Source organism: Pelodiscus sinensis, chromosome 6 (assembly GCF_049634645.1).
Source record: "Pelodiscus sinensis isolate JC-2024 chromosome 6, ASM4963464v1, whole genome shotgun sequence".
Classification (NCBI taxonomy): domain Eukaryota; kingdom Metazoa; phylum Chordata; order Testudines; family Trionychidae; genus Pelodiscus; species Pelodiscus sinensis.
The window spans coordinates 107,758,925-107,780,066 of NC_134716.1; the positions used below are offsets into that span (position 1 = coordinate 107,758,925).

Below are 21,142 nucleotides of genomic sequence, written 5' to 3' on the forward strand. Positions count from 1 at the left end.
AGTAGACATATAATGACCATATACGTAAGATTAAAAAAGTGAAAAGATTTATAAGATGGCTGTCAATAAATGTTATGCTGTATTCATTGCATGTTTTACATACATTAAGACGGGACCGTAATAAGTTCACAAATAGCATTTGCTTATTTTGCCTATTCATAGATTTAGGATATCATCAATGGAAATATTTTTTCATAGGTGTGTTGTTTGTATGATGAGGTCATTGTTTACTAATATAATTCTAATCTTCTAAGCCAATATATAACACAGGTGATACAACTCCTTGAATTAATTCCTGATGAACTAGAACATATCTAAATTTAATGATGAATTTAAAAATTGCTAGTGATGGAGAGACCACCATAATTCTTTGTTAAAATTTCTTAAGGTGGCAAATGGTTTTTTATAACATTTCACCTGAATTTCATCCTCTTCTACAAACCTACCTGAAAAAATTAATTTAACAGTGAGGGTACTCAATGGTGCACATTATTTCCTGTCTGTACTTGTCTAGTTTCAACTTCCAGCCATTCAGTCTTGTTAGTCCTGAGTCTGCTAGGCTAAAGAGCCCGTTTTTGTTCCCAATGTAGGAACTTAGAAACTGTGATCCTGTCAGTCCTTACCTAGAGCTGAAAGTAAGCTGGTTCTCCCTGGTGCACCGAGAATGTCCCATACTCTTTGCTTCGAGATGTATAGCTTTGCCTGTGGCCATATCAAGTGCATTACACTTGGCTTACTAAGAGAGACAGATTGTTCCACATCACTGGTGTGTTATCTCCATTATATATCACTACCCCAATCTTTGAGTCAGCCTCAAGTTTTATCAGTGATTTTATTTTTTCTTCCAAGTCATTGATAAAAATGCTAAATAGCATTGGCTAAGTGCTGGTCCCTGCAGAACTTCACTAGAAACACAGTGGCTGAATTATGATTCACTATTTTCAATTACAGTTATCATTTAAAAAATAACAAGGTAGCACCTGTAGCACCTTAGAGACTAACAAAAATATATAAATAGTATCATGAGCTTTTGTGGGCACAGCCCATTTCTTCACATGACAAGCATGGTGAAATATAAAGCTTGAAATATAAAGTTTGAAATATAAAGCAGAAAAAGAGGGGATGGGGGAGGAGAAAGAAAGGAGGGAAAGGAAAAAAAACCCTGTCAATTAAATTTTTTTTAAAAACAAAAAATAGTCCTGCAGCACCTTAGGGTACATCTACACAACAGCATTATTTTGGAATAACTGACGTTAGTCAGAAATAACAAAAAGAGTGTCTACACAGCAAGCCATTATTTCGAAACAATGGCGAGCTGGAGGACGACTTACTCCGACTCCTGTAACCCTCCTTTTACAAGGAGTAAGGGAAGTCGCTGTGTAGACATACCCTTAGGCTATGTCTAGACTGCAGGCTTCTTTCGAAAGAGGCTCTTTCGAAAGCATCTTTCGAAAGAGCCTCTTTCGAAAGATCGCGTCTTGACTGCAGGCGGATCTTTCGAAAGAGCAATCCGCTTTTTCAAAAGAGAGCACCCAGCGAGTCTGGATGCTCTCTTTCGAGGAAGCCCTATTTACATTGAAGAACGCCTTCTTTCGAAAGAGGAACTTTCGAAAGAAGGCGTTCTTCCTCGTAAAAAGAGGTTTACCGCCATCGAAAGAAAAGCCGCGTTCTTTCGAAATAATTTCGAAAGAACGCGGCTTGAGTCTGGACGCAGGGGAAGTTTTTTCGGGAAAAGGCTACTTTTCCCGAAAAAAACCCTGAGTCTGGACACAGCCTTAGAGATCAATAAAAATGTAGATGGTAGTATGAGCTTTTGTAGGCACAACCCACTTCCTTAGATGAATGAAGTTAAGGGGTCCAGGGTACAAATAAACAGCAGAGAAAGAATGGAGATGGGGAGTGAAAGAGAAGGGAAAAAGTGGGGAACAAATATTGTCAATTAGAATGTCCATGCTAAATAAGGCTAATCGAGTGGTTTCTAAGTATCTGGTGCTTAGCTGTTTATGTCGTTAGGGTATGAAATATACCAGCCCATTCAGTTCAGGTCTTTGTTCAGACCTCAGTTTCAGGTGTCAAACTTGTAAATGAAACCATTAATTATTAGCTCTGTGATCAGTTCCTCTTAAACTGTTGAGAGGACAGTTAATGTAGAATTTCTCTGTTGGAATATAATTAAAATAACTAATAATTATTACAGTGCACTCATAAAATTATAACAAGCAGAAATGCAAAATGTCACCTTAGTCATCCTCTGGCTGCTGTAGTTTTGTTCCCTCCTAGTTCATGTAGTCTAATTATAAATGACTCAAGCAATCGGACTCCTATCACTTTGCAGTTGAATTGTTAGAAAATTCAACGAGGAGTCCTGTGGCACCTTAGGGTTTGTCTACACAGAAACATTATTTAAAAATAAAGTAACTAGTGTTATTTCGAAATAACAGTCCTCATCTACACAGCAGGAAGATATTTTAAAATAATGTTGAAATACTCTCAAGCTGGAGAACTTACTCCAACTCCTGTAACCCTCATTGTATGAGGAGTAAGGAAAGTTGGAGGAAGAGTGCTCTATTTCAAAATAAGTGCTGTATAGATGCTCCCAATTTCAAAATAAACTACAGCCACTCCCTGAGTTACGAACAAGTTACGGACCAACACTTAGTCCATAACTCGAAGTATTCGTAACTCGGATCCCATAGCGTTACATGGCAACCGCACTGTTCGTAAGCGCGGATTGCCATTCGTAACTCGGATCTGCATTTACGACCGCTTTGGTCATAAGTGCGGATGGTCATAACTGGAGGTGGTCGTAATGTGGGGAGCACTTGAAATAAGTGACGCAATTACCATAGCTTAATTTGTGTAGCTTAATTTGAGTAAAGCCCTACTGTGTAGACTCACAGCAAAGGTGCGTCTACACAGCAAAGTTATTTTGGAATAACGGCTCCACTTCTGCTATTTCGAAATAGCCCCTTCAAAGTAGCCTACTTCAAAGCCTACTTCAAAGTAGGAATAAGAGATCCTCCGGAAAAGGGCTTTTTTCCGGAGGATCGGGGCCAGTGTAGACGCTCTTTTCCGGCTTTTCTAAAAGCCGGAAAAAAGCAGCGGACATTTTTATTTAAATGCCGCGGGGGATATTTAAATCCCCCGCGGATTTCCCTATTACGACCTTGAAATTAACATGCCCCTTTCGGAAAAGGGGCCAGTGTAGACGTAGCCCTAGTGATGGAGACTCCACTACTTCCCTAGGTAACCCATTCCAGTGCTTCACCACCCTCCTAGTGAAATAGTTTTTCCTAATATCCAACCTCTCCCACCACAACTTGAGACCATTGCTCCTTGTTCTGCCATCTGTCACTACTGAGAACAGCCTCTCTCATCCTCTTTGGAACCTCCCTTCAGGAAGTTGAAGGCTGCTATCAAATCCCCCCTCACTCACCCTTTCTACAAAACAGAGGCTTCAAGTCTTTTCTTTAAAACACAAAATACATTTTTGGAGACAAATGCTACGAATAGTAAAAAGTAAGTTGATTTTTTAATTGATTGGTAACTTTCAGCTGTGAGTAAGATTGTTCTTCAGAGATGTTTGTTGATCTCAATAAGAGCTATTAGATAGCAGGAAAGTCTAAGCAAGATAATAGAAATACCATTGTCTTAGCCATTTATAACTAGACTGCATAATATAGTGGGGGAAACAAACTTGCCCCTGCAAGGGGATGGCTAAGAGAACATTAGTCTTTTCCATTTCTAATTGTTAACATTTTTGTGAGTGTTGGAAGATAATTATTGGTTACTTCAATTACATTCCATGAGATTTTAGTGTTAAAGAGACAAACAAAAAAATCAAAAAACAAATTAAGTGTGAAGTCAAGTGTATTAAGACAGCAAAGAAAAACATTAATGCTGGTGTTTAAATCTTCCGCACGAGGAAAATAACTATGGTTATTTATTTTCCATTATTCGAAGAACTGTCTTGTTACAGATTTCATTTTAGGAAATTAATGCCTGGGGTCAATGTGATTTCTTTTTCATGCTAATTGTTAGGTCTGTCACGTGATTGATCACATGATTAAAAAAATTAATTGCTATTAATCACACGATTAATTGCACTGTAAAACAATAAGAATGATATGTATTTAAATATTTTGATTTAAATTACAACACAGAATACAAAGTGTATAGTGCTCACTTTATATTAATTTTTTTATTACAGAACATTTACACTGTAGAAAAAAACTTCAGTTCACCTCCCTGAAGTATTGTAGTGCAAATTCTATCATGAAAACTGAACTTAAATTCTTCTATATAATCAATATATTTGTATCCTATTCAAAAGAGTCCTTTATTAGCTCAGCTCCAGCTGCAGGCAGCACAGGTTGCTTCTATTTTCATGGAACATAACTTCCTGTCTCAACCTTCTATTCTGATTAGCAGGACTGCAAACATGCAACTGCAGCTGCATGGATTATTCCTAGTTGCATTATGTTTGATTTTCAGTTGCTAATGGCTGAACACACAAGATAGCTGACTGTAGTCTTGTCAAACTCTGGGTTACATGCAAGTATGACAAATTCAGAAGCTACAACACTTGATGCCATTTGAGAGACTTCCATGCAGGGTTTATCCTCAAAGAGATTCTGAGATGGCGATAAACGTTACATTTAAAATGAAGGTTTACTTGTACATCTGAGATATAAAGATTGTCTAGTGCTATTTTTATTTTCATGTTCACTGTGCATTATAAATATATTATCTAATGTAATATGAATAATATATGAAACAACACCTCCTATATTTTTCCCTGCCTGTCTTTTTAGAGCAAGTGGTACCCTTCTGTACCAGTCATGATATTATCACACCAAGTCTCTGTGTTGCCAACTGTGTCATAATTGTGTTTATTTACTGGTATTTCAAGTTCTTCCTGATTATTCCTCATACTTCTTACATTAGTACGCAGACTACTAAGATAGTGATTTGTTTACACACACCCCACCCAGTTCTGACTTTTTTCTCCTTTATCCCTGCTACTACAGTCCTCCCAGTTTCTGTCCTGTCTCACAAGTCTCCATGTTTTTGAATTCCTGTGGGCTTTGGTCACCTGCCCCTCCCCCCTCACCCATTCAACCCTCCTCATTAGATTAGTCAATCTGTATCCAAATGCTCTCATACTGTTTTAGACACCGAGTGTCAAGACAGCACATAAATCCCTTAAATAATATATTATTTGATTTATATAAAACCGTTACTTTGCTTTTTTTCTTGCACATTATTCTTTAAATAATTGTTGATAAAAATATTGCAGATACATTTAGTCCTTCCTAAAGGCCATAATCATGTTTCTTAGAATTAGACTAAAGTGGCCTTGAGCATAATCTTTCTAATAGAGGACAGCCTCTTGGCTGAAAGATAGCATTAAGCAGAATGCAAAAGTTTATCTCTCTATAGAAATAGTAAGCATGTGGTAAATTTTCAAAGCTTATAAAGGGATTTAACCACAAGATGCCTATTGGGGTTAATTAGTGTATACCCACTAAATCCCTTCTCAGCTTCAGCATTGCAAATATAACTCCAGATGTACATGTTTAGTTCAGCGGTGAAGTTTAATCCAAAAGTTGTGGTGTTAGTTTTACAAATCAGTGGTCACTATGTTTTCTTTCTGCATTTATGTGCTGATTTTCAAAAAGTTAGGGATGTAAGTTTGTGATGATAATTTGTGCATACAATCTGTGTGATTATTTGTGCATTCAAAGGGCAATGTAAAACACTCTGTGTGTATATGCATGAGCACATATTCATGCATACAATCAATTTCATGCTCATTGCAAATAAGCATGCAATCACTCGCATGCTTTTACACAAGCACTTTGTACTTTCTGACTTTTGCCAACACTGACCCTTCTTATCTACATTTTCACTACTTTTTATGACATTTTCAAGGGAAGTGTTCAGATGCTGTGTGTACATCAGAAAAAGCCCAACCCAGCCATGCTTCAACAGGCATTTTTGCTGGTAAATTTAACAGAGGAATTAAACATTGAAAGGAAATGAAAGGTGAACTGGACTTTCCAGTCAAAAATAGTCATTCCAGCTCATAGTTGACCTGACATAGGCAAAGAGCAGGAAAAATTTTGTGGGGAAAAAAATCTCAATTTGATCTGATTATGTTTGATACTTTTTGTTTGCTTTTTCATGAGCATTGGTGTAGACACATTCAGTTTTTGCGATTGTTGGATATCCATGTCCCTTATGCCTCCTGCAAGGAGGTTTACAGGATCTGTCAAAAAAAAGGCTTTCTTTCTCGACAGATCCCCCTCTAGACTGCTGCTTTGTGCCGACAAAGTGCTGAGTCTGCAAAATGCGGCGACTCCCCAGCTGTCCCCGGGCTCCATGAAAATGCCATGGCCCCTTTGAAGTACCCCTGTTCTCTCCCCCCCCTCCCTTTGCTGCCTCTATCTGATAGAGGCAGCAAGGGGAGAGAATTGACCAGTCGACTTGATTATCCAATAAGCATTTGCTTATCGGATAGTCAACTAATCCTTAAAATCCTTAGTTCTGTGTGGCACTGAGAGCTGACTGACCCCTTCCCTGCCTCTACTGCCCTAGGCCCTGTCCATTCCAGGAACACGGAGCAGACTCCTACCTGACAAAGGGGCCCAACATGGCTGTACGCTCCCATGGATATTTATAGTTATCAAAAATGGCAATGTTTGTTTTGTGACTGTTTCATTTAATCTAGTAGCATCTTGGTGTGCATATATTATACCCTCTGGTTTTGAAGTAAGTTATGTACATCCATAGTGGAAAGATTCAGGACTTATACCCACCTTTAACTTCTAACCAACCCAGGATTTTCTGAAGTTCTGAAAATAAAATGGATCCACTTAAGGATCCTGTTAAAAATAGGATTTGTGTGATTACAGCTTGAAATAAATGGCAAGACTAAAATAGGCGGGTATACTGATGTCTATGGTCAGATGTCAGAGATAAGGGCACATGTACTGTAAACAAGACTTCTGTACATGTTTGAAGAAGCTACCTCCATCACCTTACTTCTGCTTCAAAGTGCTTTCCAACCAATGAAGTAATGTCTTGTATTGGACCAGTTAAAGAAACAAGTTTCAAGTTTTCAGAGCTCTTCTTCAGGTCTAGGAAAAGTACACAAGGGTGTCACAGCTAAACCCAAGGTGGACAGATTGTTTGGCTTACATAGTTAACATGTTCCAAGGCACGATGCAAGGTGAAGTAGCCCATTAATACCCTCCAGTCATAAGGCATGGCTGTACTACTGAGTTAAATTGGTATGTCACCTTAGGTCAACCTAAGTGCGCACAGTATTCCTCCTGCCACTGTAACTCACCTGCTATGCTGACCTAGTAAATCCACCTCAACAAAAGGCTTAAGGCTTAGGTAGTTCAACACACATGGGTCTTAGACACTGCATTATTTGCATTACATGTTGGCTGTCAGCATTGCTGACAATTTCACTGCTGGTAGGATCCCTGTTTTGAAATTAGGGGGTGTATGTTCCAGCAGTGGGCCCCAGTAGTGCTGACAATTCTAGTCTTGCTGCCCAGATCTCACCAGGAGCCTGACTGCCGCCCAGGTTCACAGATCCCCTAAGTGCAATCTTTGTGCAATATTTGGAGTTGAGCACCCAGGTGGGAGCCTGGCTCCGGCTGGGAGCTCTGCAGGGAGCTGAGGGCCCAACTGGTAGCCTGGCTCTATCTGGGACCTTGGCACCAAGCTGAGAAGCCCAGGCTTTCAGGCTCTCACACTGCCCCCTTCAATCAGTGCAACTGCTCCTCGTGATATGCATGTCACCGACAGAAGGAGTGCATGGACATGAATCTCTGCAGCAATTCCTGCTGTGTCTGTGTTAAGCTGACTTATCTTTGTAATATAGACATGCCCATGGGGGGAGGGAGTAAAAAGAAAAACTAGCTGAGAGGGGAACTGTAAGTGGTTAGTTGATTATTGTAATGAGCCATAAATCCAGTATTTCTCTGATAGGTTGGGACCGAGAGAGCTACAACACTGCATTTCCTCTGTGGATCAATGAAGAGAGAGTATCTTGTGTTTGTTCATCCTTTATTTCAGCACAGAGGAATGGAGTGTGAGTAATAAATACACAGCACACAATCCAAGCTGAAACCTAAGACAGTGTTTATCTCCTCAGTGAGTGTTTGAGCCATTGGTATCTGGTTTAGCTCTATCTCTTTTTGTAAGGGATGGAAATATTTTTACGACTTTGAGTTGTGGCCCATTGTGTAATGGCTAAGACAGTTTCCCAAATGGTGTTCTGCAGAACCCCGGGGTTCCACAAAGTGAAAATAAAGGTTCAGTGAGAAAATTCCATTATAATAACATTTTATTATTTAAAAAATAATAATTAATCGGTAAGCATTCATGAATTTTATTGAAAACAATTTTCATTTGTGTTTGCCATGATAAGTGTCCCTGTGTAATGCCAGCTTAGCAAGAGAGTGGGGACAATGATGTCACTACTCAGTGCTGCGCTCGTAGTCAGTCAGTGGTGCGATCGCTTGTTATATACCACCCTAAATCTCTGTACTCAGTCTCAGGGAGCGTGGATCACATGGTCACTGAATACAAATATACTAGCGCCACGTCAGACAAAGTCGAAGCTTCAGCTGTCAAACCAGTTGCTTGTACGGGAGTGTGCAGGTAGTTCTCTCGCGAATACTTTACTTCAGTATAGTTGCGTGATTTCTTGTATTTAAAAATGTAACCATGACAAATATAAATTAACTATGATTTGGGACCGGCTCTGTTCAATATCTTCATTAACAATTTAGATATTGGCATAGAAAATATGCTTATTAAGTTGGCAGATGATACCAAGCTGGGAGGGGTTGTGATTGCTTTGGAGGATAGGGCCATAATTCAAAATGATCTGGACAAATTGGAGAAATGGTCTGAGGTAAACAGGATGAAGTTTAATAAAGACAAATGCAAAGTGCTCCACTTAGGAAGGAACAATCAGTTTCACACCTACAGAATGGGAAGCGACTGTCTAAGAAGGAGTACAGCAGAAAGGGATGTAGGGGTTATAGTGGACCACAAACTGAATATGAGTCAGCAGTATGATGCTATTGCAAAAAAAGCAAACATGATTCTGGGATGCATTAACAGGTGTGTCATGAGCAAGACACGAGAAATCATTCTTCCGCTCTATTCTGCGCTGGTTAGGCCTCAGTTGTAGTATTGTATCCAGTTCTGGGCACCACATTTCAAGAAAGATGTGGAGAAATTGGAGAGGGTCCAGAGAAGAGCAACAAGAATGATTAAAGGTCTAGAGAACATGACCTATGAAGGAAGGCTGAAAGAACTGGCTTTGTTTAGTTTGGAAAAGAGAAGATTGAGGGGGACATGATAGCAGTTTTCAGGTATCTAAAAAGGTGTCATAAGGAGGAAGGAGAAAACTTGTTCATCTTGGCCTCTGAGGATAGAACAAGAAGCAATGGGCTTAACCTGCAGCAAGGGGGGTTTAGGTTGGACATTAGGAAAAAGTTCCTAACTGTCAGGGTAGTTAAACACTGGAATAAATTGCCCAGGGAGGTTGTGGAATCCCCATCTCTGGAGATATTTAAGAGTAGGTTAGATAAATGTCTATCAGGGATGGTCTAGACAGTATTTGGTCCTGCCATGAGGGTAGGGGACTGGACTCGATGACCTCTTGAGGTCCCTTCCAGTCCTAGTATTCTATGATTCTATGATAGATTAATCTATATATCATGACCTTGTTTAGCATTTGTTTATTATTATCCTTGCTTATTTGTAGTCTACTTTTTCAGCTCCATATATAAGACTGTTATTAGGGGTTCCGCAAAATTCTTTCGAGTTTAAAAGGTTTCCATGGCCAAATCAAATTGGGAAACACTGGGCTAAGATAGTCCAAGTGCTGTGATATGCTTTTTATTCTTCTAATATGACCAAGAATAATAAATTAGCAGGGAATAGTCCTCTCCTTTTGAAAACAAAACTAATACAGCACAATTGTTGCTTTTCAGATAGTTGCTACTGCCTTTTCCTTTTTGTTTTGAAAACCACAGACAGAAAACCACATTGTGAGATGGGTCTGGTAAGCCAACATGATCAATGTCCATTTGAAACTGAGCACAAAAGTTTAAGGATTTAATATTATTTTCACAGGTGTTCAGCGACAGACAGCCAGGTGTGTGAAAAGGGGAGGAAGTGTGATCAAAAACTCCTTCTGTGACCCTGAAATGCAGCCAAACGGACGACAAAAGAAATGCAATGAAAAGGATTGCCTACCCAGGTAACAAATGCTGTGAATACTAAGAGGATATTCTACAGGAGCACTATTCAGCATACCTCTATAATCCAGTACTCTCTGGTTGGATGGCCACTTATCATGGGTGTGGCCAAGTTTCCTGCAGTCCTGTAAAGTTTGTTTACAGCTACCAGTCGAGTGCTGTTATGTACCTCTAATTTGCCCCAATTGTCTTCTAAGAACCCAGTAAGCAGTGGAAATGTTGGTAATGCTGCTAGACAATATTGAGGTCCCGTGGCTCAGCAAATTCTCTGCTTTGGCCCTAGTCAGATCCCAAGGGTGCCAGACTGAAGAGATTCAACCTGTGTTCTAATTCAAAAATAGTATGAGACAAACATAGGGGAGGCAAAAGACATAGGAATTGCAATGACAGCTCAGACTTAACAGCTCAGACCAATAGTTCATCAGTGGTTTCTAACAGTGGCCTTGACTAGGTGTTTCAGGAGAGAGTGAAAGAAAACCCGTAAAGGACAATTTCAGGATCATAAGTGAAGTGTCTTACTAATAGTTGATAGATAAGTCTCAGAGGGTAGCTATGCTAGACTGTAACTGTAAAAACAGTGAGCAGTTCTGTACCACCTTCGAGACTAACACATATAAAGCTCATGATCTAATATATTTGCTAGTCCCTAAGGCTACTTCTACACTGAAATAGCTATTCCGTATCTTTTGAGTACATCCGTTATTTCAAGATATAACAGGCTTGCTATTGTGATGTCCCTGTAAACCTCATTCCACAAGGAGTAAGGGACGTTTCAGAATAGCGATTTATTTTGAAATAAGTTCCATGTAGACAGTGCCAAATTTTGAAATAAGTCAGAGGGAAGGGTGACGGCTGGGCAAAAGGACTAATATCTCTCCTAGCCTCCCTTGAAGGAGAGATCTAGCCCTGCTGTTGCTGTACTACTGTTGCTGTCTCTCTCCTGAGTAAGAGGCCAGCCCTGTTAGGACTCAGATCTTTCAGCTGCAGGTGTTGCCTGCAGCCATTACTAGGGGCGGCTTTAAAGCCAGAGGCCGCCCCTGGTGGCAGGCCGCCCCAAAGGGGCGAGCCAAAGGGGGCTGCCCTTTGGGGAGCCCTTTGCAGGCAGACCGAGGGCAAAGGGTGTGTTGTGATGGTGGCAGTTTTATGTGATATTATAATTACTGTGTGTGTGTTAGTGTGTGCTGGTGAGAGCAGCACACTGTCGGTTGTGTGGTGGCTTATTCAGTCCCTGGTGAGATCAGGGAGGGCAGGCAAGGTTTCTTGGTGAGAGGAAGTTCCCTTTACCTGCCCAAACTGAAGGTTTGTGTTTGTTCTGTCTTTCCCCACCCTCCCATTATGTACTTTGGCACAGATGGGGTACCTGAGGGGGAGGGCTCAGATGGCACTGTGGCAGTTAGGGGAAGATATGGAAATAAGATGCAGACTGGCCAGCCAAGAGGAATGAGGTTTAGACAGTTACATGCTATACCTTTTTCCGGTCCTGTTCCCAGCCTCAGTAATTCTGGGAACTTCAATACCTGGCCATCTGAGGGTGCTGCTGCTGAATGCTAGATCAGTATCCCAGAAGACAGTTGTCATCCATGATTTAATCCTGGATGAAGGGGCTGACCTGGCTTGTATCACTGACATCTGGCTGGGAGTGGAGGGAGGTGCTGACCTTTCCCAGTTGGGCCTGGCTGGGTTCTCAATACAGCATCAGCTGCAGCTTAATGGTTGGAGAGGTGGGGTGGCAATTGTCTATCAAGATACTATCTCTCTGGCTAGGGCCTTGGTCCACCAAAGTGTTAGATTCGAGTGTTTTTACTTGACGTTGGGTAGTTGGGATAGGTTGGGTATGCTGATTGTGTACCATCTACCTCGCTGTACTGGCCGACGTGGTCTCGGACATGGCATTGAGGACCCCAAGGCTTCTGATCTTTAATATCTACGCTGAGACTGTCCTATCTGGTCCAACCCAAGATTTTATGGATACCTTGACCACCCTAGGAATAACTGACCCAATGCATGTTGCAGGTCATACGCTCAATTTTGGGTTTTGGACTAAGGGAGATACAGTTCTTGGGATAAGGGATGTGGCTACACTCCCTTTGTCATGGACTGATAACTGCCTGGTCAAGTTTAGACTATCTGCTGACCTTCCCCTGTACAGAGGCAGGGAACCGATTAAGATGATCCACTCTCAGAGGCTGATGGATCCGTAGGGTTTCCTGACGTCCCTGAGGGATTGTTCAGCCATTATGGCAAATGGTCCTGTTGATGCCCTAGTCAATACATGGAACATTGAGGTAGCCTGGGCAGTTGATATGATTGCTCCTAAGTGCCCTCTTCGGGCTAGTCGAGCCAAGTTTGCTCCCTGGTTTTCTAGGGAGCTGATGGCAGCAAAATGGTCTGTGTGACAGCTAGAACACCACTGGAAGAGAACTAGAGCTGAGTCCAATCGATTGCGGGTTAGAGCTGAATTGCGAGCTTATCCTGTGGCAGTGCTGACACCGAAGAAAAACTACATCTCCACCCATATCATATCCGCACAATGCTGTGCAGTGGAACTGTTTTGAGTGGTGCAGGGCCTGTTGCAGTCTGGCACTCATGACGAAATGAGAGACTACTTGGGAAATCTCACCCCTAAAGTACAAACCAGGACACAAAAATTAACCAATACCAGGTTAATAAAAAGAAAAGAGAAAGAACTTTTATTATCAGGGCTCAACAAAGCATTAAATCTACTCACTCATGGCGAGTAGATTTTAGCCAGTCACCCTGTTCACCAGCGGCACACGCATGCGCAATATGGGTCTTGCGCATGCGCAGTGCGGGGCTGGTGAGCGGCTTTCGCCGCTGTTTGTCAAGCCCTGTTTATTATCACCACAATATTCCTGTTGCAAGCATAATGACTAGATGGAACAGTAACAAAATAATATACTCATGAAGAAGAAATTTACCATGGGCCAGGAACTTAGTTACAAAGGAGAGCCAAACCCATTTTTAAATGCACAGACCAGATCCCATTTCCCAAACCATAAAACAATAAAACCTAGCGGATTTATCTAAACTTTATCCTATTTATAGACTGTAAAGAGTATTTTCTTAGAGGGAGACATCCTGACCCCTTCAATAGCTGGAGAGAAACTGCCCAGGGACAAAGGAGGGAAAAACCCAAAAATTCCTTTGTTCCCATTTGAAATTCCTACCTAAATTTCTATTGGCTGCCTGCCACCTGGTTTAGGTAAGGGACATAGTTAATCCCTTAGTCCCCAGGATGCTGGCTAACTCTCATGATCATGACAGAGGTGCTCTTGGCCCCCTGCTGTGATTTGTTTGTAAAGCACTTTGCAGATAAGATTGCTCGCATCCAGTTGGATTTGGACTCTGGTTGCTATGTAAGTGGGACACAGAATGTGTTGAGCGTACTACCTATTCATTTTTCTCTGGATCAATTTCAGCTACTGAAGACTGAGGATGTGGACAAGGTGCTTGGAGGAGTGCAACTGACCACGTGCTCACTTGACCCCTGCCCTTCATGGCTTATTAAATCTAGCCAGAAAGGGATGACTAGCTGGGTCCAGGTGATTATTAATGTGTCTTTTTAGATCCGGTATGGTTCCCGCTGCCTTGAAAGAGGCAGTGATAAAACCGTTACTCAAGAAGACTTCCCTGAACCCACATGATATAAATAACTATCACCCAATTGCTAATATTCCCTTCTTGGGCAAGGTACTTGAGAGGGTGGTGGCATTGCAACTCCAAGCTTTCTTGGAAGAAAGAGATTACTTAGATCTATTTCAGTCTGGCTTTAGGTCTGGTTTTGGAACTGAAACCACCTTGGTTGCCCTGGTAGACAACTTATGCCGGGAGATAGACAGGGGGAGTGCATCCCTGTTGATTTTCTTAGACCTCTCAGCGGCTTTTGATATCATCGACCATGATATCCTTCTGGGACACCTGGCAGAGTTGGGTATTGGAGGCACTGTTTTGCAGTGGTTCTGGTCCTACCTGTCGGGACGCTTTCAGAAGGTGGAGCTAGGGGACTGCAATTCGACCCCATGGTGCTATGGGGTCCCACAAGGTTCCATCTTGTCCTCTATGCTTTTTAATATCTTCATGAAGCCGCTGGGAGAGGTCATAAGGAGTTTTGGAGGACAGTGCCATCAATATGCAGATGACACCCAACTCTATTTCCCTGTGACATCAGAACCAGCTTTGGTGGTGACTGATTCAAATTGGTGTCTGGAGGCGGTGATGGTTTGGATGAACTCAGACAAGCTGAAGATGAATCCAGATAAGGCTTAGGTCCTGTGGATCAGGAGGCCATCCATTTCGGACTGTGGCGTGTCACCTGTTCTAGATGGGGTTTCTCTCCCCCTGAAAGAACAGGTATGCAGCTTGGGAGTCCTTCTGGACCCTTTTTTAATATTTGAAAATCAGATTCCTTTGGTGGCCAGGAGTGCTTTTGGGCAGCTTCATTTGATCCACCAGCTGCAACCCTTCCTGAACAATCATGACTTGGCTACAGTGATCCATGCTCTTGTTACATCCCGACTGAATTACTGTAATGCACTTTATGTGGGGCTGCCTCTAAAGAGCCTTCGGAAGCTTTAACAGGTCCAGAATGCGGCTGCTCGAATCTTAACTAATACTCGTTATATGGAGAACATTATGCTACTTCTTCGGCAGCTGCACTGGCTTCTGGTATGTTTCCGGGCACAATTTAAGGTTTTAATTATGACCTATAAAGCCTTAAATGGGCTGGGTCTGGGGTATCTGAAGGACTGTCTTCTCCCATAGGAACCTGCCCAGGGATTGAGGTCAGCTGGGGAGGCTTTGATTCATGTTCCCCCACTTGTGGAGATAAGATTAACATCTACGCGGAACAGGGCCATCTCAGCTTTTGCTCCCAGACTGTGGAATTTTCTTCCTCAGGATATTCTCATGGCACCAACGCTAGCATTGTTTCAGCGTCAGGCAAAAGCCATCCTTTTCACTTGTGCTTTTATTAACGTTTGAGTCTGTATGTATGTGTTCTTCTTCTCTATATGTTTTTAGCAGGTTTTATGACCCTCTGGGGTCTCGTATTCTAATTTTTTATATATATTTGTATCGTGTTTAAACATTTTTTTTGTAAGTCACCTCGAATATTTTAAATAGTGAGGTGGGGTAAAAATATTTAAATAAAATAAATAAATTTTGAAATTAACTTAAAATAAACTATGTAATTTGTGTATCTCAAATTGTGTAGCTTATGTCAAGCTATGGGTGCAATGTAGACACACCCTAAGGTGCCACAGGACTACTCATTGTTTTTAAAATTAATAATGCATGCTGTGGTGCATGATTGTGTGTATATTTTATACATATTTCATCTTATGTAATAAAGCCATGGATGTACACCAGTAGTTCCCAACCTGTGGGCATGTCCTCTTGGGGGGCACGCAAGAGGGCATGAGAGGGTCTAGGCCAGTGAGTCCCTCTCTGTCCCCAGCTCCACCTGGCCCCACTGCAGCTCTGGGTCCAGCCACAGTCCCATTTGTAGCTCGGACTACAGTCCCTAGCCCCAACTTCAGCTCCTGGCCCCAATTTCCAACGATGGATATCTTGGGTATGCTCACAGGTTCCATTATGGATAAAGGAGAGGCACAACAGAAAAAGATTGGGGACCACTGATGTACTTGTTACCCATATAAATATCTAACCATTTTAAAAATCTTGCTAATCTTTTAGGCTTTCTTTTAGCCTCGCTGATATCTTGTGATAAAGGTTAATTTCTCACTGTGGGTACGTCTACACAGCGGTGCTATTTCAGGATAATGTCTGCTATCTCAAAATAGCCTTCTGTACGTCTTAACAGGAAGACTGTTATTTCAAAATGCATTTGAAATAACGGATTTGTTATTCTGAGGTCCTTTAAATCTCGTTGCATGAGGATTAAGGGACTCATTGAAATAGTGCTGTATTTTGAAATTTGGCTAGGTGTAGACAGTGCCAAATTTTGAAATAGGCTATCTTGAAATTGTTTGAAGCAGTTATTTCTTTTCAACAGTTTTACATCTTCTGCTGTTCAGTTATATTGGATGTTTCCTTGTTCTGCTAACATAAGGGAGGGTAAATAGGAATGCCAAATTTACTTTCTCTGTACTATTGATTATTTAATACTCTTCTCATGTCCCTACCTAAATGTCTGCTCTGTCTAAACGAAACAGTCCTGACATTTTCACATTCTATTCAAATGAAAGTTTTCCAGTATGCCTGTCTCTGTTGCATGATGTTAATTTTTACTCATCGTGATTGTATTTATCTCTGGACACCTCTTTTTGATACATCTCTTTGTGCAATGGAACAACCAGAATTGAAGAAAGAATTCTAAGTCAGAGCAGATTACTGATTTATATGTGATGCACTATTTTTAGTACTGTTTTCTATTTCACTGCTTACATACCCAAATATGTTTTGCTTTCTTTATTTTTGACAAGTGTCTGTCACTAAGCAGATGTTTTCATTGAGCTGTCCACAATGATTTTAAAGGCTTTTTCCTTAGACATTCCAGTGATTTTAAACTCCATCAATGGGTGGAGTAATTAAAATTATTCCTATTGCTATGTATAACTTTGCATTTGTCGACACTGAATTGCATGATGTATATTGCTGCTTAAAATGTGAAGATATTAGGGGGATTAATGGTTTTATTACTTGTTCCTGCAGCATTCACAATTATATCTGATGTCTCTTTGGAGAAATATCTAGAAATGCTGTTACAGCCTATGTAAATCATTTTAAACATATAAAGTACACAGCTTGGTAGTAAATCTGCACGAATTCCCAAGGAAGTCAATTGACAGTAAAATCAAACATATTAACTAATGACTTCCATAATAGCTGAAGCTAAACTGAATACACAGGAACATTTTTATATTTATAAAAATATAAATTAAGCTCTCTAGTCCAAAGTTCTAAAGAGAAATGACTGGATTTTTCATATGTTAAAAGATCTTCAAGTGAAATATTATCTAGCTTCTGCTGCTTATATTTTGAAATCGCTGTTTCTCTTCAATAGCAGTCAGAGCCTGCTGTAGAAAATTAGATTGCTGTAAATCATCTCTTAGCAATTATAGAATTATGTTAAACATGACTTCGTGTGCCTAGTTTTCTGTACTCTGCTGAAGAGATGCTCTTGCTTAATCCCAGTCTGACTGACAATTCTAAAACCATTAATAATACTTTCTCTCTGCTTTGATAAATGTCCTTTATAGAGTACTAGTGGCAATAATTAAATATTGATAATGTGCAATGTAGGAGTTTCATAAAACATACTCATAAGGATTTGGTTGTTTATCTCTTTTTAGTTGTGATAATGTATTGGCTGTGATGTATATGAGCTGCTAGACAGCATAGCTACTACCTGTAAAAAAAAATAATAAGGAAACCAGATAATGAATCTAACTGCAATTAAAGCACACACTATGCCACATGAAGCATGGAACATAGGAGCCCCTCTTCTAAAAATACAGGGCTCTGCTACTGAGCTGATGGAGGATTATAGTTCCTTATTGAGCCGTATAGCAATACATCCTCTTTATAAACTGGTTATTGTAAAGGCAAAACAAACACAGACTGATTTAGTCTGTTCCCCAGAGGCTAGTGTACATGCACATACCCACACTACAGCCATAGATTCATAGTGAGCTATTGCAATTATTTTCTAATGTTATGAAATCCACAACTAGATTCCCACAGCTGTGTCGTATACAATCCAGAAGGAGAGCTAAACTTCCTCTCTGCAAAGATAACAACACCCATGGGGTTTCCTGGTCTCAGGAGCTATATTGCCATCAAAGGCAATTCTCTTAGTAGCTAGTCATCTACCTTCCAATATGCAGATCAGTTTCTCAACAGAAATATCTGATCAAAAACAGTCATGAGGAAATTTTCTCAGATAGCTTCCTTACCATCTATTGGATCTGATGGACTGAAAACATTTGACCACAAGATTAGCCATCAGACTATGAATTCAAACCAAGTCATACAGTAACTAGAAGACATTCCATTCTATCACTGTGGATTTACTTTTGATAAAATCTACATAATCACCTGTATGGCTGTAAGTCACTCAGGGGCATATCTTCACTTACACTATCTTAACTCGTAGACTCCCGGTTTCTGAGAAGTCAGAGTCCTAACACTGATGTTTAAGTGATTAGGGGCAAGTGATAAAACTCTTTTGCCCATTTACTAGTTAAATAATCTGAAGTTACATAAGACATTTCTAAAATATTGTATTTAACATAAATATGCAAAGTGTCAACCCAGAGTAGAATGGAAATGACTGACTCCTACATGGGAAGCTAGCATTTGATGAAAATTCAGATATGATAGACCCATTAACTAGAGTGGTATTGATAGGCAGCAACACAGAAAGATGCTGGTATGAACCAATGTAACTTACAATTATATTGTTTGGCTGGTAAGCAGTTGTTTACAGATGCTCAATATAAAATTCATTGTATTGTCCTAAAAGGAAAGAGTGATGTTTTTTCCTTTACTAACACTCTTCTGTACCTACCGAGTGAATAGAAATTTTCTTCCTTTCCTCTAAAGAAAATTGCCCTGGCCTTTTCTGACATGAATAACTGCTCAAACAGAATGCCCATAAATAGATAATTTGAAAAGTCTTCAATCTCCTGCCATCTCAGCAGTGTTCTCACATTCTAGTGTAAGCTTACTGCTGTTTTTAGGAGACAAACTTTTTTAACCACCTCTAATGGTTTGCTTAGCAAATTCCAGCAATCCTACGAGGACAGAAAGTATGATTATTATTTATATTACAGTAATACCCAGAAGTCCCAGCCAAGATTTGAGCCCTATTGTCCTGGGTGCTATAGAGAAATATGACAAAAATAATACCTAGGCCTTTTCATCAGTAGCTCTCAAAATGCTTTACAAAGGAGGATAGTATCCCTACAGCACAGGGAGGGAAATGACTTATCCAATATCAATGTGAATTGAACCTCTTGGATTCTTGTCTTGTGTGACAAGCCCTCCCTCATGGTGCTTACAGTCTAAAACCATGAAACAGACAAATGTTGAAATAAAGGAAGCATTTATATTTCCATCTTTTTATTGGGAGAGAATGAGGCACAGAGAAATTAAAAGATTTCTCAGTCACACAAGGATTGAACTCAGATCTCCCAAGTCCCTGTGTCCATGTTGGGAGAAGCAAATATTGCCTGTGCAACCTTAATTTGGCCCTCTGGCGCATATCCATTATAATACATGAAATACAGGCTATAGTTACCTGACCAAACACTGTTGTTCCACAGGACTCCTGCCTCACTCAGTGCACTGGATGGAACTGCTCTAGGGGTGAATCAGCACTGTGCAATGAATGAGACTGCTGTTGACAGGACTCTTGTCTCATTTCTTGCAAAATTTGGAGGGTATGTGGTGAATGAGGCAGGGGATTGCTGGTAAAGAAAGGGTGAGTCTCAAGACTAAGGCACTGAAGAGCTGGATTCTGTCTATGGCTCTGCCACAGAGTTCCTGTGTGATGGCAGCAAAGTCAATCAAAGGACAGGAAAAATAATATACTATTGAACAACCACTTTGTGATAAGAGAGGTCTGCACCCTCCCTTCTGGCTGGACCCCTCACCTCTGCACCCAGCAGGGCCATCAGCCACCACAGGCCCAAGGGCAAGGTGGGAGGGGGGAACAGCTCCACGTCCTCAGAAGAAGCAGGGCCGAGGGCAGTTGGTCCTTAGCACTGCCGGGGCCACAGTACTGCTTCCTCCCAGCTGTGTGCTGGAGCTAGAGACAGGGTGCAGTGCAGCCTCAAAACAAGCTACCTGCCCCGGGAGCAGCCAGGCAGCCACCAGCTTCCCCAGGGCTGGAACTGCAGCCAGGGTGTATGAGTGGTATTGTGTGCTGAGGTTGCTTGTAATGGCGTGGACAGAGCCTAGCAGCCCTGGGCCTTCCTTCTGGTTTATATTTGGGGTTTCTAAAAACTCATCTTTCAAGGTTTCAGTCAGCCACCAGGAGAGGTCAGAGAGCAATTTCCCCCTCTCCCAAACATATTCTGAGTTTATTTCCTTCCTCTAAAGCATGTGGGATGGCCTTAGGTGGAGCTGGGACTCTGGACAGTGTGGGCCAAGCCCTTTGGTCTCACCAAGAATTCTCCCTTCCAGCTGCATGGCTGGCAGGTTCTTGCTTACATGCTTGGGGTCTATTTGATCATCATATGTGGAGTCAGGAAGCAATTTTCCTCCCTATCGGACTGGCCCTGTCTTTGGGGGCCAGTTTCATATTCCTTTGAAGCATGCATGTGTTGGTTACTTGCCAGCATTATCTGGGAGTAGCTCATTAAATCATTTCCCTTTGATTGCAAGGGACATAGCAATGGTATGCCTCAGTCCCTCTTATTATCTCCCCTGATACATAATGGTCTAGCCTCCTGGGGGCTGTAACAGTTTGGGCTAATTTTTAGTGACAGCCCTGTGGCACTTGGAGTGAAACTTCCTGAGGGCAGAGAATGGGGGAGGAAACTGGGAAGCCAAATTTGAGAAAAAAGATTGGGATGGGGGAGGTAAGAAGTAATAGTGAGTGGTAAGAAGTGCAAAGAGTGACGTATTGCAAAATAGGATGCATGGGAAAAGAGAAAATGAAACCTGATACCTATGCATGTATTAGATTGGCAGGTGTTTTTTATTTATTTATTTTTACTCTGCTTCTGTATTAAGCAGTATTTTGCCCACAATGAGGTAGAAAGTAATAGCTAGTTTCCCAGAGGTAATGAACTGATACAAATATTGCCATGAGGCTAACTGAGGAAATGGTAAGAAGTGTCAGCAAAGAGGTACATTAT

The 21,142-nt window shown here is 41.1% G+C and overlaps 1 protein-coding gene across 2 annotated transcripts in view; it reads left to right on the forward strand.

Annotated features, from left to right (window-relative positions):
- The window catches only part of ADAMTS12 (ADAM metallopeptidase with thrombospondin type 1 motif 12), a 260,830-nt gene that overhangs the window by 213,453 nt on the left and 26,235 nt on the right, over positions 1–21,142 (forward strand). For both annotated transcript variants that reach the window (XM_006116518.4, XM_006116519.4), the window contains one exon: positions 10,171–10,297. In XM_006116518.4, coding sequence (XP_006116580.2) covers positions 10,171–10,297 — 127 coding nt within the window. The remainder of the gene's footprint in view (positions 1–10,170; positions 10,298–21,142) is intronic.